Source organism: Conger conger, chromosome 15 (genome assembly GCF_963514075.1).
Source record: "Conger conger chromosome 15, fConCon1.1, whole genome shotgun sequence".
Taxonomy (NCBI): domain Eukaryota; kingdom Metazoa; phylum Chordata; class Actinopteri; order Anguilliformes; family Congridae; genus Conger; species Conger conger.
This window is the reverse complement of record NC_083774.1, coordinates 28,762,435-28,783,706: the sequence shown is the minus strand read 5'-3', so window position 1 is coordinate 28,783,706 and position 21,272 is coordinate 28,762,435. Positions and strand designations below refer to the sequence as shown.

General features: G+C 41.7%; 1 protein-coding gene across 1 annotated transcript; it reads left to right on the top strand.

Annotated features, from left to right (window-relative positions):
• Positions 1-8,502: 8,502 nt before the first annotated feature.
• Positions 8,503-18,779, top strand: LOC133111030 (aminopeptidase Ey-like). Its single transcript, XM_061221165.1, has 20 exons — positions 8,503-9,116; positions 9,607-9,749; positions 10,272-10,408; positions 10,910-11,036; positions 11,137-11,291; positions 11,378-11,491; positions 11,977-12,120; positions 12,370-12,435; positions 12,851-12,916; positions 13,448-13,620; positions 13,950-14,026; positions 14,139-14,272; positions 15,352-15,407; positions 15,520-15,667; positions 15,883-15,974; positions 16,085-16,195; positions 16,640-16,807; positions 17,208-17,348; positions 17,462-17,543; positions 18,196-18,779. Exons 1-20 carry the CDS (start codon positions 8,503-8,505, stop codon positions 18,367-18,369), a joined length of 2,922 nt encoding a protein of 973 aa, XP_061077149.1. The 3' UTR covers positions 18,370-18,779.
• The last annotated feature ends 2,493 nt before the right edge of the window (positions 18,780-21,272 follow it).

Sequence of the window (21,272 nt, the reverse complement as noted above, 5' to 3'; positions counted from 1 at the left end):
GGCCATAGCCAATAATGCCGAGACTCGGGCACCCAGTCGTAGGGCTCACAAACTGCTGAGAATGAGCGTATTTACAGCCTGAGCCACGTAGAGGCCAACTCACCGATGTTTTGTTAGAGAGGTAAAGCAGATCTCTGTCTTCGATTGTTCCAGAGCCAGAAACAATGCAGAAACTATGAATGATTTTGTACACAACCAGTTTTTGCTGTTATTCCCTTGTATTTGAATGCCTCATTCCTTGGCAGAGCCATACAATAAAATATAATACTGGATTATGTCAGATATGGATATGACAAATTGAGCTTGTCTTTCTGTGTGTGTGGTTGGTTAGTTGGTTGTTTTCCACAGGGTTATCCGCGGCACCTGCCCGTGCCGTTTCGGCCGTGAAGATCATGAACCTTCCGGAAATCCCTGGAAACATCAATGTCAGAGATATCAACATTAAAGTTGAGGAAAGGGCTGTGAGCTTTGGACACATGCCGCCGTTTCTTTAATTAAAATGTGATTCTTTGAGTTCATTTCTTTTCATTGCTATTCCTGGGAAACGATAAAAAAAAAACCAGGACAGGATGTTTTTTGAGTTCCCTCCAAATAACGGCAATCCCTGTAGGTCCCCTGTCTTTGCAGTCCTCTCATTCCAAACAGGGGCTTTCAGTCTGCACTGTGGATGTGTTCTGCATAAGTTTGTTACTGTGATCAGTATTGTTACAGTATTGTTGACTTTTACTATTGTTTTGGTACTTTTTTGGCTTTTCAGCCTTCGGGTCCGTGGAGGCTATACCTGCAGAACCCTGTGCTTGGGCCGTGGCGGTTTGGATGCAGCCGAGGGCTCCAGGGGAGAAATGGCGACGCTGAGATGTGCTCGAGGGCCTGCGTCCTGCCAGAGCTCGGCGTAGCAGCAGACGTACGGTAACAGCAGAGCCGTGTTAGCATCCTGTCGGGACCGTGGAAGGAATCCTGTTTGTTTGGAGTAATTCAGGACTTGGGCAGACGTTGCTCCGACAGATGGTGACCGTTCAGCCCAGTCTCTGTAAGCTGCACTGATGTACCGGTTCTGGTAGATGTATGCATGTATTATGTATCCATGTTGCCCTGTTTAAATGGTTTATGACGGGATAAGTAACGTTCTGTTGAATTCAAGCAGATTTCTTCAGCTTCTGTGTGTTATACAATGTTTTCAGACTCTTAGAATAGTACTCACTCCAGCCCTTCTTGGAGGTGGAAGAGCACCTGTGGCGTGAATGTGTCTTCCTTTCCAGTGTCAGTGGATCCATCAGAACATGCTTACCCATATGACTCATCACTCTGGCCCTCAAATCCAAATCCAACCCTGGTTTTCTTTCTACTCTTCTGGGGAATTGGTGCTATTGATTTGCCAGTCTGATTCCCAGGTTGAGGAAGGGTAGGACACCAGCAGTTCTTGAGGACCACAAGTTGCTGATTCCTACTCAAGAACAACAGTAGTACTTATGGTTGTTGTGTACACTGACATTGTTACATTTCCATTGTACACAACCTCCTCATATACCAGCAATATTTTCTATGGTACATGAGTCTCTGAACTCTTAGCAATGGAATATCGTTTGACAGACATGCAGTCCAAATATTATTAAAAATCTCACCACTTTGGTCTAATGATTATGTTTCAGGAGTAGCTGGGCAATTTTTTGTTGTTTGTTTTGAACTGCACTGTGAATGAAGGTGAAAGATCTCCTGCCTCTCTTCAGCTGCAGTGCGAGGAATGCATGGATGCGTTTGCCAAGAATTCTTCCGGACCTCAGTGTGGTTCTGTGACTACTGTGCTTCCTGCAGGTGCAAATGCAAGGGTTTCTGTACATCAGAATACACGTCATATCCACACTGTCCAACTTTGTAGGGAGGACCCCTAGTGGTCACACGAGGGCACTACTGTCAAATTCATGTTATCCCCAGAAGGGCCCGGTGTTTGCAAGCCACACAACAGTTCATGTGAGGATTCAGCCAAGGGATGACAGCTGGAAGCTGATAGCGGTTTAGCTAACTCTGGCACTCTGTCCATTGAAGATGGATGCTGCTGCTGATGTGCTGATTGGTTGATTTTCCCTTTTAACTAAATTAAATAAACATGCTGGTCATGCATTTGCATCGTTCCTCAAAAACCTCCCTGACTAATGTCCTGACAGAAAGTTTATTCTTGGAAAGGGAATTTTCCGGAATCAGTTTGGTACTGACTGGACTCATTAAGGAGTGATTTCAAATAAATAAAAAAAAAGGGCCATCTTAACAGCATTCCTCTTGGGGTAAAGACCTTCATGATGTCCACATGCTCTCCAGAATCATTGAAAGTATTTTTGTGATTGGCTCGTTGATGTGCAGGGGTACAAGGGGTGAGACTGTGTGCAAAGGGTTACTAGGAAGGGTTACCAGCACATATGGGACCGCAACTGTAGCCACACATCCGGTTCTCCAGCCCCTGGTCATGACTGTCTTGGTCGGACTGTCATCTCCAGCTTACTGTAAAGACTCTTGACCTGGTTAAGGCTCTGCTGAAGCTTTGCGTCTCTCGACCTTGTTTGAGTGTGGTTTGCACCCCGCTCACGGAGAGCGGCCAAAGTGCCGGTGTGTTTTCGCTCCTGCCAGAGCTGTAACTCAGGGGGGCATTCTTCCCCTCGCGCCGTGGGTCGGCGAGCAGTTTTCGCCTGAAGAGACCCTTTCCTGCTCTCCTTCCTCCCTGGAACTCTGGGTAAGTCTGTGCTTCTGCTGGCTTTTTTATTCAGGTTTTTGGTTCAGTTGTAGGAAATGTGCATTCTCCCTCCCCTTACAGAGGGGAAGGTGAAAGAGGCTGTTTTTTTTTGTCAACTGGAGCTTTTGAAGACCTAAAATCTCGCCTTTGTAAGACCTGCATGCATGTGTGCTTCCACACAGATATAAGGATGTTTTTTTTTTGTTATTAGGCATGCTATGAACTTACCTTTAGTACATCATTATTATTTGTGGGAGTGAATACTGAAGGCAAATCGAAACTAGGATGCAAAGATTCTACCAGTTCCAATTATAAATCTCTTGTCTGGTGTTTTGTTTGAGTTTTTGAAGACTACCTAGGTTTAGTAACTCTTTATGTCTTTTAAATGACCTGAACTGGAAGGTGTCCCCCCCCCCCCCCCCCCCTCTCAGTGTCTGAGTGACCCAGAGACCTTGTCGAATTACATTGTTGAAATGGCCCTGTTAAAGACATGGCCTGGTATGATTGAAACTGCAGTTTGTGGTCCCTAAAGTTTGGGCTTTTGGTGCAATAGAGTGACACATAACCAGAAGTACAGAGATGTATTTATTGGCATGTCTCCTCAACCTCTGTTTTCAGTGTGTTTAGTATGTGATTGTGAAATGTGTTTGCTGCAGGCAATCCATCTTGTCAAACAGTGATATGTAAACACTGAAAATGGAGAAATGAATTATTTTATTTCTGCCAGTGGTTTATGAACCTATGTAGTCTTTGGCAGACAACAATTTCAAATTTGTTAGGGTCAAGGCCTATTATCTCTTTTGTTAATGAACCTTTCCAGTCAAATGGAAAAATAATTTGTGTCATTTGTTATCTTGCTTATTTTGAGGTTTTTATTTATTAAAACATTTCAGGTTTTTGGATTCTGTTTTTGATACGCAGTGATGAACTACTGGGAAGTGCTGTGCAGTTCCAAGCTGTAGGCTAATGCCAAGTACAGTGTCCAGTAGATGGACGGAATAATATTCCAACATCAGTCTATAAGACTGAAGCTGTTCCAGGATCAGTGTATGGGACAGGACCTACACCCGACCTCCTTTCGTTGGATCTGAATACGTCAGAGAATAACTAGAGCTTCATATGAAGACGATGTCACTTCACGGACGTATTGTACATTACACAAGTTCCTTCAGCGACAGTCACGGGCATTGTGTGTGTCTGCGAGGCCCCCACTTGCAGGTGACTTCTACAGGTATTCAATCAGCATTTATGAAGTTCATGAACCTCATCAGCACCACCAGGGTTGTATTCTGATACTGAGAGAGAGAGCACTCTGGACTCCATTTTCAAGATCAGTAGTACCACAGGTTACGTCAGAGCCTGACCTGTGGGGTTACAGTGAGAAGTAGTGCACAAAGCATAAAACTACTAGTAGATTACAAAAGAGTGGTTTTCATAATATAATCATAATATAATAATCAAAAGATGCACTGGCTATTTGATAGGATTTTCATACACTACCCATTCTACAATCATCACCTTTTCACACTCGGAAAGGGCACATTGAGGGACAAGGGCCAGTCCGTGCAGTGAGGCGGGCTGTGCAGGACATTAAAGATGAGTTTGTTTTACGACACCCTGGGTGGACTTTTGCACAGATGGTTTTGAGTGTGCTGACGACAGCTTTTTACCGTTTCTCACATAGAGGGGCCATAAACCTGCCCCGAGTGGAGAAAAGGAGGCCAAAGGTGATTCGCCGAAGTGACGGTGAGGAGTCAGGGGTGAAGGGCGATAACAGAGCAGGGGGAGAGGGGAACAAAATCATCTGAGAGCTTCTATCCATCCATTACCTAGACCCGTTTCTAAATGGCATATGTACTACATTTATAGTGGCTTCCGAAAGTATTCTGTCCCCTTCGCCTTTTGCGCACTTTATTGTGTTGTAGATTCAATTTTAAATGGATAAAATTGCCATTTTTGCCCATCAATCTACATTCGATAACCCATAATGACAAAGTGAAAACATGTTTTTTGAAAGTTTGCTCTGGCACTCCAAATTGTGGTCAGATGCATGCTATTTGCTTTAATTATCCTTGAGATGTCTTGAGAATGTGATTGGAAACTGTGGCCAATTGAATTGATTTGACGTAGTTTAGAAAGGCACACACCTGTGTATATAAGGTCCCACCATACACACTGCATGTCTGGAGAAAAACCAAGCCATGAAGTCAAAGGAACTCTCTGTAGACCTCTGCAATACAATTGTGGCCAGGCATATATCAGGGCAAGGGTATAATACCATTTCTAAAGCTAAGTGTTCCCAGGAGCACTGTGGCCTCAATAATTGTGAAATGGAAGATGTTTGGAATCACCAGGACTCTTCCTAGTGTTGGCCGTCTGGCCAAACTGAGTAACCGGGAAAGAAGGGCTTTGGTCATGGAGGTGACCAAGAACCCAAAGATCACTCCATCCGAGGTTTGGAAGAGGTGCAGAAATGAAAGGACCTGCCGGAAAGATGACCATCTCAGCAACACTCCATTTCTTATCTGATTGGGCAGAACTCCAAGCATTATGTCAGGTGAAAACTATCCCTATGGTGAAGCATGGTGGTGGCAGCATCATGCTATGGGGCGCTTCTCAGCGACAGAGACAGGGAGACTGGTCAGGATTGCAGGAAGGATGAATGCAGCCAAATACAGAGAGGTCCTTGAAGAAAACCTGAAGAGAAGGGGTTATGGCAAGGCAGCTCTGACACTATGAAGAATGTTGAAATCTGTACAGAAATATGGAAAAATATTCTTTTTGCCCATTTTGTTTGTATAATTATGCCCAGGGATCACAAACCTCTTAATCTCAAGGCTCCCTAAAATGAACTCTGAACTCAATAAAATGGATAACGTTTTGTCCACTACAAGATCCAAAGCACTTGTGCATAGTAACATGTATGAATCCTGATGCCATAGCTTGGATATACCATATATACAAAATACAGGTATTAGTACAATGGAAATATATTATGGTCATTATGATAAAATATTACCAAGAGTGTATAAACCAGACACAATTTATTTGATGTAAAAACATGTAATTTCTGGAATATGGAAATATAAAAAAATGATGCTTCAAGGGGAAAATATTTTCCCATTTTGCTGAGGACTCCTTTATGGATGGCAGTTTCGGATTCCCATGCTGCAGGAAATGCCAGCAACGTGTTTGGACATCTGAAAGTTTTTGCAATCTCACATAGATATCTCCTAGATAACTCTGAAATGGCAAAGGTCTCAGAGATTATACGTCCCATAAAGTAACCGTCATTTTGTACTTACGCTTCGTCACTTTGCAGTTCTGCTGGAAGAATCTAAAAAATAAATATATGCCTTTTATTCAAGAGGTTTTTGGTTTCAGCATTTTAGCATTTCTTTTACCACTTAAATTCAGATAAATGGTCATTCAATAATTATTGATTAAAATTACTCTTCAAATCTCAGAACATCTGCTTTTGCTTTCCTGTATTGATCGGGGATGGTTGACTGTTTTGTGATGGTGAGATCAAGACTACCTACATGTATATCATAATATAATAATCAAAAGTCTTTGTGTGCGCTTGTGAGGAAAATTTATTTTTCTCTACAGTGGAATATATAGTTATCAGCTGTCCAAAAAAAAATTATTCTAGAATGATTTCAAACGTTGTAATTTCAGAACAAAGGCATAATGACAGGTTGTTAATGTAACAATACACAAGGTGACATTTTATTGACTAGGGTTGTAAACCTTGAGTTTATGAACTCCAATACGAAGTCAGCTGGGAACATCGGTGTCATATATGTGCCATAAAAAGCTATCAGCCTGGCTCAACATCAATTTTGGTATACCCCAGTGACAGGCTCAAGTGTGCTCTCATGGCCACTGGTGTTACCATGACAGTGAGAGGGAGAGCACTGTCTGTGTCTTGGTCACAGTTCAGTTACACATCAGCAGACCAGTGCACGTTAACTGTAGCCTACACAACCTGGCTTTCAGTAGCCTAGCTTTGGATCATTATTATGGCTAAATTACTTCCATTCATAATGTATGGCTCTCAGAACAAATTAATAACCAGGTGACATTACTTTGGATTGGTCAGATATTACAGGAATGATTTAGTTGACCCTTCACAAGCAGTATTACCAAGAGGGATGGCATCAACGTTTTTAATATCTGTAAATCACACTCCCTGCATTATATTAGCTGTAACAAATGTTTCCACATATTTTTCAGTGGCTCTTGACTTATATCCCCATGTATTGCACACCATGTCCAATTATTTTGTTCTCTGTGGGGTTTTTTGGAACGTGCAATCTGTCTAGAGTCTGCTAGGCTGCAGTACCTGATGTCTCTATCTGCATTAGGTTCTTTTTGACAGATTTCACTATTTCACGTGCAATGCTACTTTGCCATACACCTCTAGCAGCTACAGTTTAATGCTTAGGTAGCTTAATGTTTGCATAATTGCAGTCCCTCAACTATTTTTCAGCTTGGCATGAAAAACAATGTGAATTTTTATTTTCTTTGTGGAATATTTTGTAGAATGGCGCCTATTGAATTTTTTGGAATATGAAATGTAATCCTGGCCTAATGAGTATAACAGATACAATTAACAACCATCGCCTGAACCACCAATCAAACAATAGACCAAACCATTTCCATTTAAAACCAAACCATTTAAATCCCTAATTTACAGTTGACTCAAAATGAAAATGGGGGATAAAGGTCCCCATGTGGCTACCCTAATTCTCTGCCCTGGGTCAATGTCCCAGCCCGTTCGGTTACCACAAACCCTTTCTCCAAAATTAGCATGAGGGTACATTTGGTGGAAGTTCCTGTTAGATAATAAAGATCCAGCCATTAGTTATCCTTTAACTTTTATGTCACTCAATTATATACTCCTAGCTCAATACTGCTTTTTATGATTTCAGTTGTAAAGGCCAGTGTGCAAGGGGATTGCTGCGTCAGAAGTCACTGAAACTTTGTGATCCAAACTAATGACATTTTATCAGTGTACATCTTCAGGGGGTTTGGTCAGAGATGTCCTAAATTTACCAAGATTGTTTCCAATTAACATTAAATTGGGCACATTGTTTTTAAAGAAGCTGAGGAATGTATATTTGTCTCCAGTGTGTGTCACTATCAATGAAAATTCCTCAGAAAGAGAAGAAACACTCATTTTAACATACTGTGTTGGACAGCAAAACAGGGCTGTGTTTTATTCAAGGAAACCCACCTTCAGTTAGCAGTACATTGAAAATAAAGAAATGTATATACACTCAGTGAGCACTTTATTAGGTATTTATTGGACTTATTTTATGGTCTTATTGTTGTTCTGCTGCTGTAGCCTATCCACTCAGAGGTTTGACACATTGTGTTTTCAGAGATGCTCTTCTGGAACCAACAATCATTTCACAGTCAAAGTCACTTAGATCACATTTCTTCCCCATTCTGATATTTGATCTGAGCAACAGCTGAACCTCTGCATGCTTTTATGCATTTATTTGCTGCCACATGATTGGCTGATTAAGTAATTGTATTAACAAGCTGGTGTACAGGTCTACCTAATAAAGTGCTCACTGAGTGTATATTTCTGTTTCATCATCTAGGTTCCTATGACCCTTCCAGATAGCAGTGAACACCGTCCCTCTGTTCCCCAGATTTATGTGTTAATAGATCAGCTATTAACTCTGGTGGGAGGAGAGCCGACACAGAGCTTAAATAAAAAGGCCCAAATTCAGCAGATCGATCTTCTCACTCTTTAACTGTCAGAGATGGCCAAAGGCTTTTACATCAGCAAGACTCTGGGGGTAGTAGGTATAGTGGTGGGAGCAGGAGCTGTGGCCACCATCATCGCCTTGTCGGTCGTCTATGCTGAAGAGAAATCCAAGAACACTGTCGAGGGTGGGCCAGTGACCACCACGGTCAAGCCCTCTCCCACCGATCCAACCATCCCTAATACCCCTGCACCCCCTAATGATCCATGGAACAGGTATCGTCTGCCTGACTCCCTGGTACCTGACTCTTACAACGTGATCCTGTGGCCCCGACTGGAGCCAGATGGACAGGGCATGTACATATTTACAGGGAATTCCACCGTGATCTTCAAATGTTTGAAGGAAACGGACCTGATCCTCATTCACTCCAACAAGCTGAAGCTGACCCGGTTCAATGATGCCCAAGCCGTGCTGCACACGGTGGACGGCTCCACTGCACCAACCATAAAGACCACCTGGCTGGAGGAGCCCACCCAGTATCTTGTGGTTCAGCTGAATGGAAAACTAACGGCGGGAAAGTCCTATGGTCTGTACACTGAATTCACGGGAGAGCTGGCTGATGACCTCGGAGGCTTCTACAGAAGTGAATACACTGAGGATGGAGTCAAGAAGTAAGTGAATTTTTCAAAAATATTTTTGATGTTTGGTACAGGGAAAGCTTAGCGATACAAGCCACGGATTCAGACTTGGGATAAATTAGTTTACATTCAGTCTTTACTGAATGGAGACCAGATTACCAATAAAGGCAGTGATGAGTATGGCTTTAGTCGTTGTCTTTGTTCTCTACAGTTCGCTTGTCATTGCTTGTACCCGTCTTGGGGGTACAATTATTTCTGTGCACTTAATTATTTTTTAAATATGAATCAGTGGCAAAACTGACTTGGAAAAATTTGACTTGCATATTCTTTTCACACATCATATTCCAACCACTGCTAATCAAGGCCAGTGCAAATTCTTAAACATACTGTACTCTTAGATGTTACTGTACTCCAACATATTTGACTTCTTTTGTATTGTGTACCTTGGATAGGATGAAATCAGTAAAAAATTTGTGCAAAAAAAAAAAAAAAAAAAAAAAAAAAAAAGTAACTTGTTTTATAGAGTTGTCGCCACAACTCAAATGCAGCCGACCGATGCCAGGAAGGCCTTCCCGTGTTTCGACGAGCCGGCGATGAAAGCCGTCTTCAACATCAAGCTCATCCACCCATCCAACACTGTTGCTCTTTCTAATGGAAAGGACATTGGTGAGTGCTGACTCCAAGAGAGCTGAAACTGATCTGGGATCAGTCTCATGAGGCAGAAACAGGCCACTTTTTTTCAATTTGATGGTGCTGAACACTATAATATAACTATATCTCTCTTGTGGCTCCCATTTCATCTTTGTGCTTACACAGGAAATTATAGGTCCAAATCTTGTGAGTTTCAGAATGGTAGTAGCTGTCACACAACCGATCAGTTTATTCAGCATATCTCCATCTAGAATGAGCAAGACTAATGCTAATATACTTGCAGAGGGTTCGGCTGAAAAATAATCTCCACTTACATTAATATAAATGTTGCCCAGCTTTAGTAAAAATAAATAACTAATAATAATAATTATTTTCATTCTATTGTTATTGTTAGCACGTCAGTCTTAAATGCTATTTGCGACATGTGAAGACTGAGCCAATTAGGCTGAGATCTGAGACACTGGTGAAAATCTTCTCAGATAAACAGGCAACTTGTGCACCGCTGTTTCAATATACCTCCTCTCTGTTCTCCCACAGGGTCTGTAGACTTCATTGTCAATAACACCCAATTCAACCGGACCACATTCGAACCAACCGAGATCATGTCCACCTACTTGCTAGCATTTATTGTCAGTGAGTTTGGCTTTATCGAGGCAATGGAGGATGATGTTTTGGTAATTTGTAATATTCTTTTCCCCCACCCAAACACTGTGTTTGTTTTCTCAAGATAGTCACTTTATTTTATGCACAACACCCCCACCACCACAACCTAGTCTTAGAAACTGAAATGGCATTAAGCAGTGATTTATGTCTAATGTACTTGCAGAAGTAAATATAACGGAAAAGGGAATCTATTAAAATGAACATATACCATATTTGTATACATGATGCATTTAATTGAGACCGTCAACAGTCATGCTAAAAGCATTTGTGCTTAGCCATGCATTGTAACAGGTCTCTACTGAATGTCATCAGACAATGATAGATCACAGCAAGAGTTTTTTTTTGTCAGAAAGCATAAATTACAGCTTTAAAGTCAGTGGCTTCCCAAATAAAGCAATACATTCATTTTGCCACTAGATGGCAAGAATGTGCAAGTAGTTGTATATGGCAAAGGACTCCCCAGTCCCTTCAATGTTTTTTAATGATACTTCCTTTATTCTTCTTTTATTTAGATTCGAATCTGGGCTCGTAAAAAAGCCATTGATGCAGGCGAGGGGGACTATGCGCTCAATAAGACAGGACCGATCCTGAAGTTCTTTGAAAACTACTACAATTCCACCTACCCACTGTCCAAGTCAGGTAGGGTTGTAAATATGTTTATTTCAGTATGTGTACATGTATATCTTATGGGGAGAAAGGTAAATAAGGAAACTTAGTCGATACTGTCTCCTCTGTTTAGACCAGATCGCTCTACCTGACTTCAATGCTGGGGCCATGGAGAACTGGGGTCTCATCACCTACAGAGAGACGGCGCTTCTGTATGATCCAAAGATGTCCTCCAACGGGAACAAAGAGAGGATTGCGACCATTATCGCGCACGAGCTGGCTCACATGGTACGCCGGAGGCCGCAGACGATGCTCTTCTTCTCCTCCCCTCCTCTCCCTCCGCTCGTTTTCACTGTGTTATTTCTCCTCCGCAGTGGTTTGGGAACCTTGTGACGCTGAATTGGTGGAACGACCTGTGGCTGAATGAAGGGTTCGCCTCCTATGTTGAATATCTTGGCGCGGACCATGCAGAACCCGAGTGGGGCTTAGTACGTCTTACATTTCTAATTCTATTTACGAATTTGTTATTTATTTCACACTTTTATCCAAAGTGACTGGCAGTTGATTGGACTGAGTCGGGGACAATCCCCCCTGGAGCAATGCAGGGGTAAAGGGCCTTGCCCAACTGTTTTTTGTGGCTACCACCAGCTTTAAACACCAACCTTCTGGGTCCCAGTCATGTACGTTAGCCACGAAGCTACAGGCTGCCCTGAGTTTGCGCTGTTTCAGCCACATTCTGTAATTATTGTGCTTAAAGCTCTGCTTATAATTATCATATTTAATCCCTGTGCTATGTATTCGGTAATTTTACTGAAAGATTCACTACACTACTCTTGCTGCTTTGGTGCAGCTTTTGACGACAATGAGGATGATAATACGGATGTCATGAAAAAGAAACAGCACTGATTTGATTTATCCTGTGCAAATTTTCTCCATCACTGCTTACCCCACTGTGTGTCTCTGTCGTCCACAGAAAGACCTGATCGTCTTGAACGATATGCACAGGGTGTTTGCCATCGATGCCCTAGCCTCCTCTCACCCCCTCTCCTCCAAAGAGGAAGAGATCAACAAGCCAGAACAAATCAGTGAGCTATTCGATGCCATCTCCTACAGTAAGGTACGGGACACTGCTATCGGTTTAGTTTAAAGCAAGCTATCGCTCCTATTAGCACTGACTCCTGGAGTTAAGCTCAAATGTTGATGGAATCCAGAATCTATGTTGTCTCATATGGAAAATGTGCCATATGGTTATTTTAAATGGCAGACACTTCATTTTATTGTGCAGAAATCCATGTTATGAGGTGAAAAAAGAGACCTAAACAGGAAGTGCAGTGAGAGTGAAGGATTGTGGGATTTCTCTCCACAGGGAGCGTCAGTACTGAGGATGCTCTCTGAGTTCCTCACAGAGGAAGTCTTCGTCAAAGGGCTCCATGTAAGTCTCTACAGAATCACACAGCACATAATATTCATTCAGTGTTATTACATTTTAATCAAACAAAAGTGTGTCAAAGTATTTTAACCTAAAACAATTACATATGACACACTTTCAAAGAAGACAAGGTTTTCACTTGACAAGTATATAGCATACCTCACTGCAAAATAGCAACTCTTCTGGTTGATTGAGTGCCTACAGTCATCAGAGAGATGCCTATACAAGTGGCAACATTCTTTTGGGACAAACGCGCATGCTCGTCTTTCCTCTTCCAAACCACAGAGCAGGCTGACGCGTGCAATTAATCATTTTATATTAGAAAACATAAACGTGAAGGGTGAACACATATGTATACACACATACTGCATGACTCTTATCTTATATCTTATGTAACTCAAATTATCTCTCTGTGCAGTCATACCTGGAGGAATTTAAGTTCAAGAACACAGTGTACACAGATCTCTGGAAGCATCTTCAAATGGTAAGTTCTCTTCAAACTTCACCTTAAAAGTTCTCATTTGGCTCCATTATTTTATTATATTATCATTATCATATTATTATATTGTCGGTGGTTATTAGGAAGGTACTAACATGACCCACGACGCTGCCCACAATCCAAATAGAAATATAAATACAATAGAAATATACTTCTCTAATATAGTGGTCTTCAAAGATGTTCCCACAGGCATTTTACCCCTCAGGGTAACAATTTTTTGTCATTCTTGAAGCATATGTATCCTGAGCATGTATTTTTGGTTTCTAATCTTCTACATAAGCATTTTATATAAATGCAAGTATTCAATTTTATCTAGCTATATAATGCATCACTCTGGCAGCCATTTTGTATATAGAGTGATCTTGGTTGAAGACGTGTGATATGGCTTAAACAGTGATAGGTGCAGTTTTCACATAATTGTACTGTGTGCCGTCATTCATCACTCAGCTAAAACAGAATCCCTTGGTCCTGATCATGGTGGTGTGGTTGATTGGCTGTTGTGTTTTTCACTGCTAGGCAGTGGATGAGACCAAGACGCCCCTCCCTGAGTCTGTGCTTGAAATAATGAACCGCTGGGTTCTGCAAATGGGCTTCCCTGTGGTCATGATCAACACTGCAACCGGAGCTCTATCCCAACAGCACTTCCTCCTGGACCCCAACTCTACTGTGGACAGGCCGTCCGATTACTTGTACGTCTGTCAATGTCAATTTTCTGCTGTTCATATGACACTAATGCTGATCATGGTTTTGTGGTTTTGGCAATCATATTGTTCCTGTAACAATAATGGTAACGACACATTTCTGGTCATAGCTGAGGGTAAAGGAATTACAGTACATAGCAGTGTACATACTATAAGTGTATACACCTCAATAAGATCAGCAGTTTAAATGATAGTGCCTCCAAATATCTCCATCAAAGACACAAAACTAAGAGGGCTGTGTTGTAAGATTGCGTGCAGGACTGCCTGCGTTTCAGACTACAGTGATTTAGTAAATGTTACTATTTTTTTCAAACCAGCTATGAGTGGTTTGTCCCCATAAAGTGGATGAAGACAGGAGTTGCCCAGGAACAGTACTGGCTGATGAAGAAATCAGGTACGGAACCTTAAAAAAAAAATCTATGCTTGCTTACTATCTGCAGAATTTCAGTCAAGTTTGCCTTTGTCCAGAACTAACCCTGACTTTTCATCATCCTGTAATCCTACAGATACTAACATGGACATGGCAGTGACTGGAGCTGATTGGGTTCTAGCCAACCTCAACGTCACAGGGTACTACAGGGTTAACTACGACCAAGCAAACTGGAACCGCCTCCTTGATCAGCTGAACAGAGACCATCTGGTAAAAAATAGCCACACTCAGAGCTACGCAACAAATCTCCATTAACAAAAGGGCTGCTGCCTCGAGAAAATGTCATACTCTACATTTCTTAAAGTTGACAAGTTGACCTTGGAAAGCCGTAATGCCACTGATAAACAAGATTGGCATGAAAGAGGCAGTACGAACAAGATGCATTTGGTCATTAGGGTGCATTCACAACAATGTGAGCCGTAGTAGCCGTAGTAGCCACAGTAGAAACGGTAGCTCAAAAGAACAGCTGACTAAACCCTCTGGTCAGGTTGGAAAACTGGACAGAGATAGGGCAGCTGCAGAACAGGATGACACTAGCTATCCTCCCAACTGCCCGGTTAAATCAAGCCCTGCTGAATAAAACGGCTCAAGCTTGGTTTTGAAAGAGCTAGTAGCTGGTTGACCAGTTCAGACCGAGCTAGACCAGCTTATGACCAGGTTTTTCAAGCTGGCAAAGCTGGCAAAGCAGGCTTTTACACCAGGGTGTTCAGGTGTTGTGGTTGTGGAGCAGCAGCGAGCTTCCTGAGAAGTAACTGGGAGCCGTTTTCTAGGGACGTTAACGAGCTGGGGATAAGGGATAGCTGCCTTGTGGGTACTGACTAAATTACGATCCCATCACCACTCCACTCCAGATCCTCTTGAGTAATTCCAGGGTAAGCAACATTACAACTGCAGGATATTTGAGTGGTAAAGTCCAATACAGCTACATAAAAGACTGACATGCTTTCATGTCAACCCTCAGGAGGAAATAACTATAATCAGTCTCCGTTGTGTAGCTGTATTAGGCTTTACCACCCAAATATCCAGCAGTTGTAATTCCACAGCAGTCTTACTGTGGAATTGCCCCTCTGTGCTGTGGCTGTGGCGACCATCTGGCGTGGTGAAGCTGAAAAGAGTGGGAGGTGTCTGCAGGAGGAGGGGAGGTGCAGACCATATATTATTTAAGAGCATATATTATATATTCAACCTTGAATACATTAAAAGTTTAGGTTTTGTTGAGGCAAGATAACAGGGTAACTAGTTGACTCTACACTCAGATGATGTTCCTCAAAGTGTCATATTTTTTTCAGGTCATTCCAGCTGTCAACAGGGCCCAGCTTGTAGATGATGCTTTTAATCTCGCCAGGTGAGAGCTTCTCCTTTATCTGCTCATCAACAGTATTCTAACCTGTTTTGTCCCCTTGCCGATGGAGGGAGAGGACTGGACAAATCATGTTTCTTTGTTTTTGCCTTTGTAGGGCCGATGAAATCAGCACGACTTTGGCTCTGAGCACGACTAAGTACCTCTCCAGTGAAAGAGACTACATGCCATGGGAATCGGCGCTCGACAACCTTGGCTACTTTACCCTCATGTTTGATCGAACTGAGGTCTATGGACCAATGCAGGTTTGCCAACATTGAATCCTTTTTTATTACATTTCTCATAAATACTCAGAGAGGGGCTTACATTTTCAGAAAATAGTGGAAGGTTATTCATCAATAAAGAAAGCCTTAAAAATGGCTAATTATGTACAGTATTTCATTATTTGTGAAATAAATTATTGAATTTCAGGGTTTTTTTTCTTATTCGTACTAACAGCCATGCATGTTTGTGTTTGTAGGATTACCTCAGGAGTAAAGTCGGACCTCTTTTTGAATACTTTAAGCAAATGACTTCCAACTGGACCGAGGTACCTACGGGGCATACTGACCAGTAAGTATTCAGAGGGGAGAGTGTGAGCACATCCGTGATGTTCAGCTGATGGCTTTTTGGTGAATTTAAATATGAACCAGTCCCCCTTTACCTGTCTCCCCACTCCCCAGGTACAACCAAGTCAATGCCATCAGGATGGCTTGTAGCACTGGGGTGGCCGGCTGTGAGGATTTGACCAGAGGATGGTTCAGAGAGTGGATGCAGGACCCCAACAATAATATGTGAGTGCGTTCACAGAGAAGGGGGAGGGATAAAATCAACTCTTACAGTATACATACTATTTGGTTCCTATTCTTTCATATATGTACTCTGTTAGAGTTTGATTAACACTGGGCATTATATTGTGAGGGTACAACAGTACCCCGTCTGGGAACTTTTTTTCCAGACTCAGAATCCCAGTTCCCTAGCCACTGCCAATGCTACAGATTTACTCACAGCATAGAGCCGGATATTACTGTATGTTTTACTCCTAACTGCCTTACTCTGGGGTTAAACAGTAGGCCTAGCGCCTTACCCAGGATTGAAATCTGGAGACAGCAGTCACCATCCTTATTCCTGAAATCATAGCTTACTCCGTGATAGAGTGCTGTACAAAACCAGGCGTTCTGACACTTGCGTAAATGCAGCGGTTCAAATGACGGCGAAGCCGGCTCCGTGTGTTTCAGGATCAATGCCAATCTGAGGACCACGGTGTACTGCAGCGCCATCGCTGCTGGGGGCGTGGCAGAATGGGACTTTGGCTGGGAGATGTTCCGGAACGCCACCATGGCCTCCGAGGCGGAGAAGCTGAGGTCCGCTCTGGCCTGCACTAAAGAGCCCTGGCTGCTCAACAGGTCAGTATGGCCCAGAACCTCCTTTATTGGGCCAGAACCTCCCTCATTGGGCCAGAACCTCCTTCAGTGGGCCAGAACCTCCCTCATTGGGCCAGAACCTCCTTCACTGGGCCAGAACCTCCCTTGTTGGTTCAGAACCTCCTTTATTGGACCAGAACCTCCCTTGTTGGGTCAGAACCTCCTTCACGTCTTTACTGCGCCTTAAGTCAGGTCATATGTTCAGCCAACTGCATGCCTGACACAGATTATGGAGAAAACCCAATAGAAACCTGGTAAATCTTCCATTTCCACACATCGAGACAAAATCCTTTATGAAAAAGTTGAGGCAGAGGAAGATGAAGAGCAAGTTGCTTTAAAATGCATGATGATTTTGGCTATTTAATCGCTCATGTTATTTCAGGTACCTGGAGTACACCCTGGACCCAAATAAAATTAGGAAGCAGGATGCCACCTCGACCATTGTGTATATCGGCAACAATGTGGTGGGCCAGCCTTTGGCCTGGGACTTTGTCAGAGCGAGATGGGAATACATATTCACACAGTGAGTTGGATAAAGTTTGTGGGTCAATGTGCATGCTTAATGATCAAGTTGTCTGTTAGCAAGGTTTTTGTCTCTCAGAGCCTGATCACATATTCTCGCCTCTTGTTTTCAAGGTATGGCGGAGGGTCTTTCTCCTTCTCAAACCTTATTAATGGAGTGACTAAGAGGTTCTCAACCGATTTTGAGCTCAAACAGGTAAATGTTGTTGAACATTTAATTGATACATTGTGCTAAATGTACGACTGTACTGTTGGTTATAAATTTTTTAAATGTATCAATTGGTTCAAATGGTGCACCTTTATAGTGCCAAAATTCAATAATTCCATGAAAATGAATGACAGTTTATTGCAAGTTGATCATTCATTGAACGTTCATTGTGTACTTCAGTTAAAATATTTTCATCTGCTGGAACAGTTCACCGAGCAATAGTCGGAGAAAGTATTTGGTTAGAAATGACAAGCTAAGGGACAAATTGATGACCTTTACAAACATGACATATGAATATCCAACCAGTTGCAACCTTCTGAGCAACTGGTATCATGTACCATACGGCTAAATTTAACATTGAAATACCTAGACTGTAATCAATACTGGACACAAAAATTGACTTAGAGTGAGAGGTTAGTGGAGTCAGTTTAAATGTAAAGGCCATCACCTACAGTAGCCATGACCTTAAGACTGTGTCCCCATATTGCAGTAAATGTTTAGAAAATGTCGTGCTTGATTTATACCTGAAGGGATAGACATATGTCTCTTGTTTTCTTTCTATTGTTTGCACAGTACTCCAAGCGTATATAGATTTATGCGACAAAGTTTTGTCTAATATCTATTTCCTGTGATTACACAGCTGGAACAGTTCAAGGCGGACAATGCCGAGGGTGGGTTTGGGTCAGGCACACTGGCCGTGGACCAGGCCATTGAGCGAACAAAAGCCAACATCAAATGGTTGGCAGCCAATCAGAAGCTAGTGAAGGAGTGGTTTCAAAATGAAATAGACCCAAAGAACATCATCAGAAAATAAAAATATGTGCTTGTAGGAGCAAATATATTTTGTAAAGTATTTCTTGGATAATTTGCTTTTGGATAGGCTACCTACCTTGTTTTCTCCTATTTGTGTCTATTTATTGTACCACATTTCCCACATTTCCCACAATCCACTAACATGGTATTCTGGTATTCATGGTGGTATTCTTTTTAATTGAACATATTATTACAGGTTTTGGGTCCGCTTGCATCAAATGCCAAAAAAAGAGTTCAAATCTTTTACTTGTCTATTCTAGACCTACATTTTACAGTTCTATGATAACTTACACTATCTACAGAAGGAGAACTCTATTTGTAGTTACTGAGTGTTGTATTTTCCCTTAACAAGGGAATGTCTCTCTCCTTCTTGAGACATCAAGGATTGTTCTTTGTAGCTTTCATTGATGAGATGGCTTAATTACTTTTCTAGAATCTGAAATTTTGTTTCTACATATGGACAATTGTATTTATGAGAATTACATTTCTGCAAAATAAACAGATTTTATTTTATTTTTCAAATTCTGAGTTGATTATTTCATTTCAATTTTTAACATTTTAATGAAAAATTGAATTACCGTTTGTTTATTCAAACAATAACACACAGGGTGTTTGAATAAACAACATACACATTTCTTTCATTTAAGACACAAGACTTGCATTTGTTACAACACAAATCCATGCTGCTCAACAATATGTCCTTATCTGCGAAATGGATATCTGGAAATCCAATCAGTTGTTTCTCTAAGACAACAGGTGAAGCAGTGCTCACCAAAAAAAGAGAGACAAGTTAGCATCCAGAATGCAGCAGCTCTTCTGGTCTTCAACCTTCCCAAATACTCACACGTCACCCCCCTGCTTACTTCCCTCCACTGGCTGCCTGTCATGGCTCGCATCAAATTCAAAACATTGGTGCTAGCCTTCCAAGCAGTTAAAGGGTCTTCCCCAGCTTATCTGCAAAAAATCATCAGACCCTACACCCCTGCCAGACCTCTTCGTTCAGCCTCCACAGGCCGCTTGGCACCTCCCCCTCTCAGAACCTCCACCTCACGCTCACGACTACTGTCTGTTCTGGCTCCACGGTGGTGGAACGAACTCCCCGTTGAGGTCAGAACTATAGAATCTCTCCCCACCTTCAAGCGCAAGCTGAAGACGCACCTCTTCAAGCAGCACCTCTCCCCATCCCTCCCTACCTCCCTGTGAACCTTAATTGTTGTCTCTGTGACTTGCTTTGTGTATCGGTATTTTTAGTTGGCTAGGTAAGCAGTGTTTGGATAGTTAACTTTGGTGACTTTTGCTCTGTTTGTTTGTTTGTTCAAAAAAAAAAAAAAAAAAAATGGCCCTTGTCCTTATCTTTGTTGTACAGGTAGCAGTTGAAATTGTACTTACCTCTAGGGTCTTTCAGCGAACTTATCCCTGGTTATGGGTATGCACTTTGTTGTACGTCGCTCTGGATAAGAGCGTCTGCCAAATGCCAATAATGTAATGTAATGTAATGTTTAAGTCCACAGTAAAACCCAGAACAGTTGTTTATGATTTTTACTTTAGTCTATGTTCCAGTTTTGGAAGAATTCCGTCTGGGATTTACACTGTGAACGTGTCCAGCTACCTCAGTAATCCTGCTTTTTCATATGTAGCTATCCCCCAGTCAGTCCCCCATAGTGAAAGAACTGTCCCTACATGCTGAAAGTTAATATATTTTTGGGTCTCTCTGCCTTGTATTGAAGGCATCCAAGGGTTCTTCAGATGGTTCTTCAGGTTCATAAGATAAAACCGCCAAAGTTTGGTTCGGTCAGTGTTGGTAGTCTCCCAGCCTCCCGCAACTCTCGCAATGAAACTTTGAAGCCATTTTTAATCAATACGACTGATTTTGATATTAGTTCACATTTAATCTCACGCCAAGATAGCCCTGAAAGTTGGCAACTCTGAAGTAATTACTGCTCATCTGTTGATTTCTCCATTGAAATTATTCAAGGAGATTATTCAACTGTGATTAGTTGACTTCTGTAGCTATTTCAAACAAATAATTACATAAAACCAAGCTATCTAGTCCATATACTGTGGCTAGATGACACTGTATCTGTGCCAAGTCTACATAAAGCCAAAAGCAAATAAACCAGAACTATCCGATACATGCTGGGTTAATCTCAAGTTTAGTGTAGTCTTAGTGAATATGTTTCCAGGTAATGTTAGTGCAGTATGTTATCCAAGCAAGAGTTATATGTTGAGTGTTTTTTAGGTCATGAGAAAGAAAGATTGATTGGTGTCCAGCCAGGCAGCGAGTGAGAAGAATAGAGGGACAGATCTCAAGCTGTCTAGCAGGGGAGTGATTTCGCTCAGTAGTACAGCTGAATGCCACATGACTCCCAAGAACACTGAAACTGAAACAGCAAGCTAACACAGAAGCTCTCTCTGTGCCGGGAAGGCAGTCAAGGTGGGATGTGTCCTTTATACATATATATGTTTTGGGGGGTACAAATGAACACGTGTAGTGTTGAAAATTCAAAAACGTATTTAAAAGAGTTGACAAAATATATTTTTATATATTAAGTGAAATGCAGTTCCAGATATGTTCAAATGTAACTTTTCATCAATGGCACTGAGCTTATTGATGTAGCTTTTGCTTAATTTGATTGATTGATTTATTTTAAATCCTGCCATATGATAAAATATTGTTATGTTGAAATATTGATAATTTTCAGTTTATTCAGTTCATTTGGTAAACATTTTTTTAATTTTTTCCTAATAGCTTTTCCAATTTCCAGGAAAAGTATTTCATATGTGTGTGTGTGTGTGTGTGTGTGTGTGTGTGTTAGTATTTCACTTGTATATGTGTGAGCATTTCATATGTAAGATGTGTTTCACTTACATTTCCGGCTCAGTCCGATCATTCTTATGACCTAT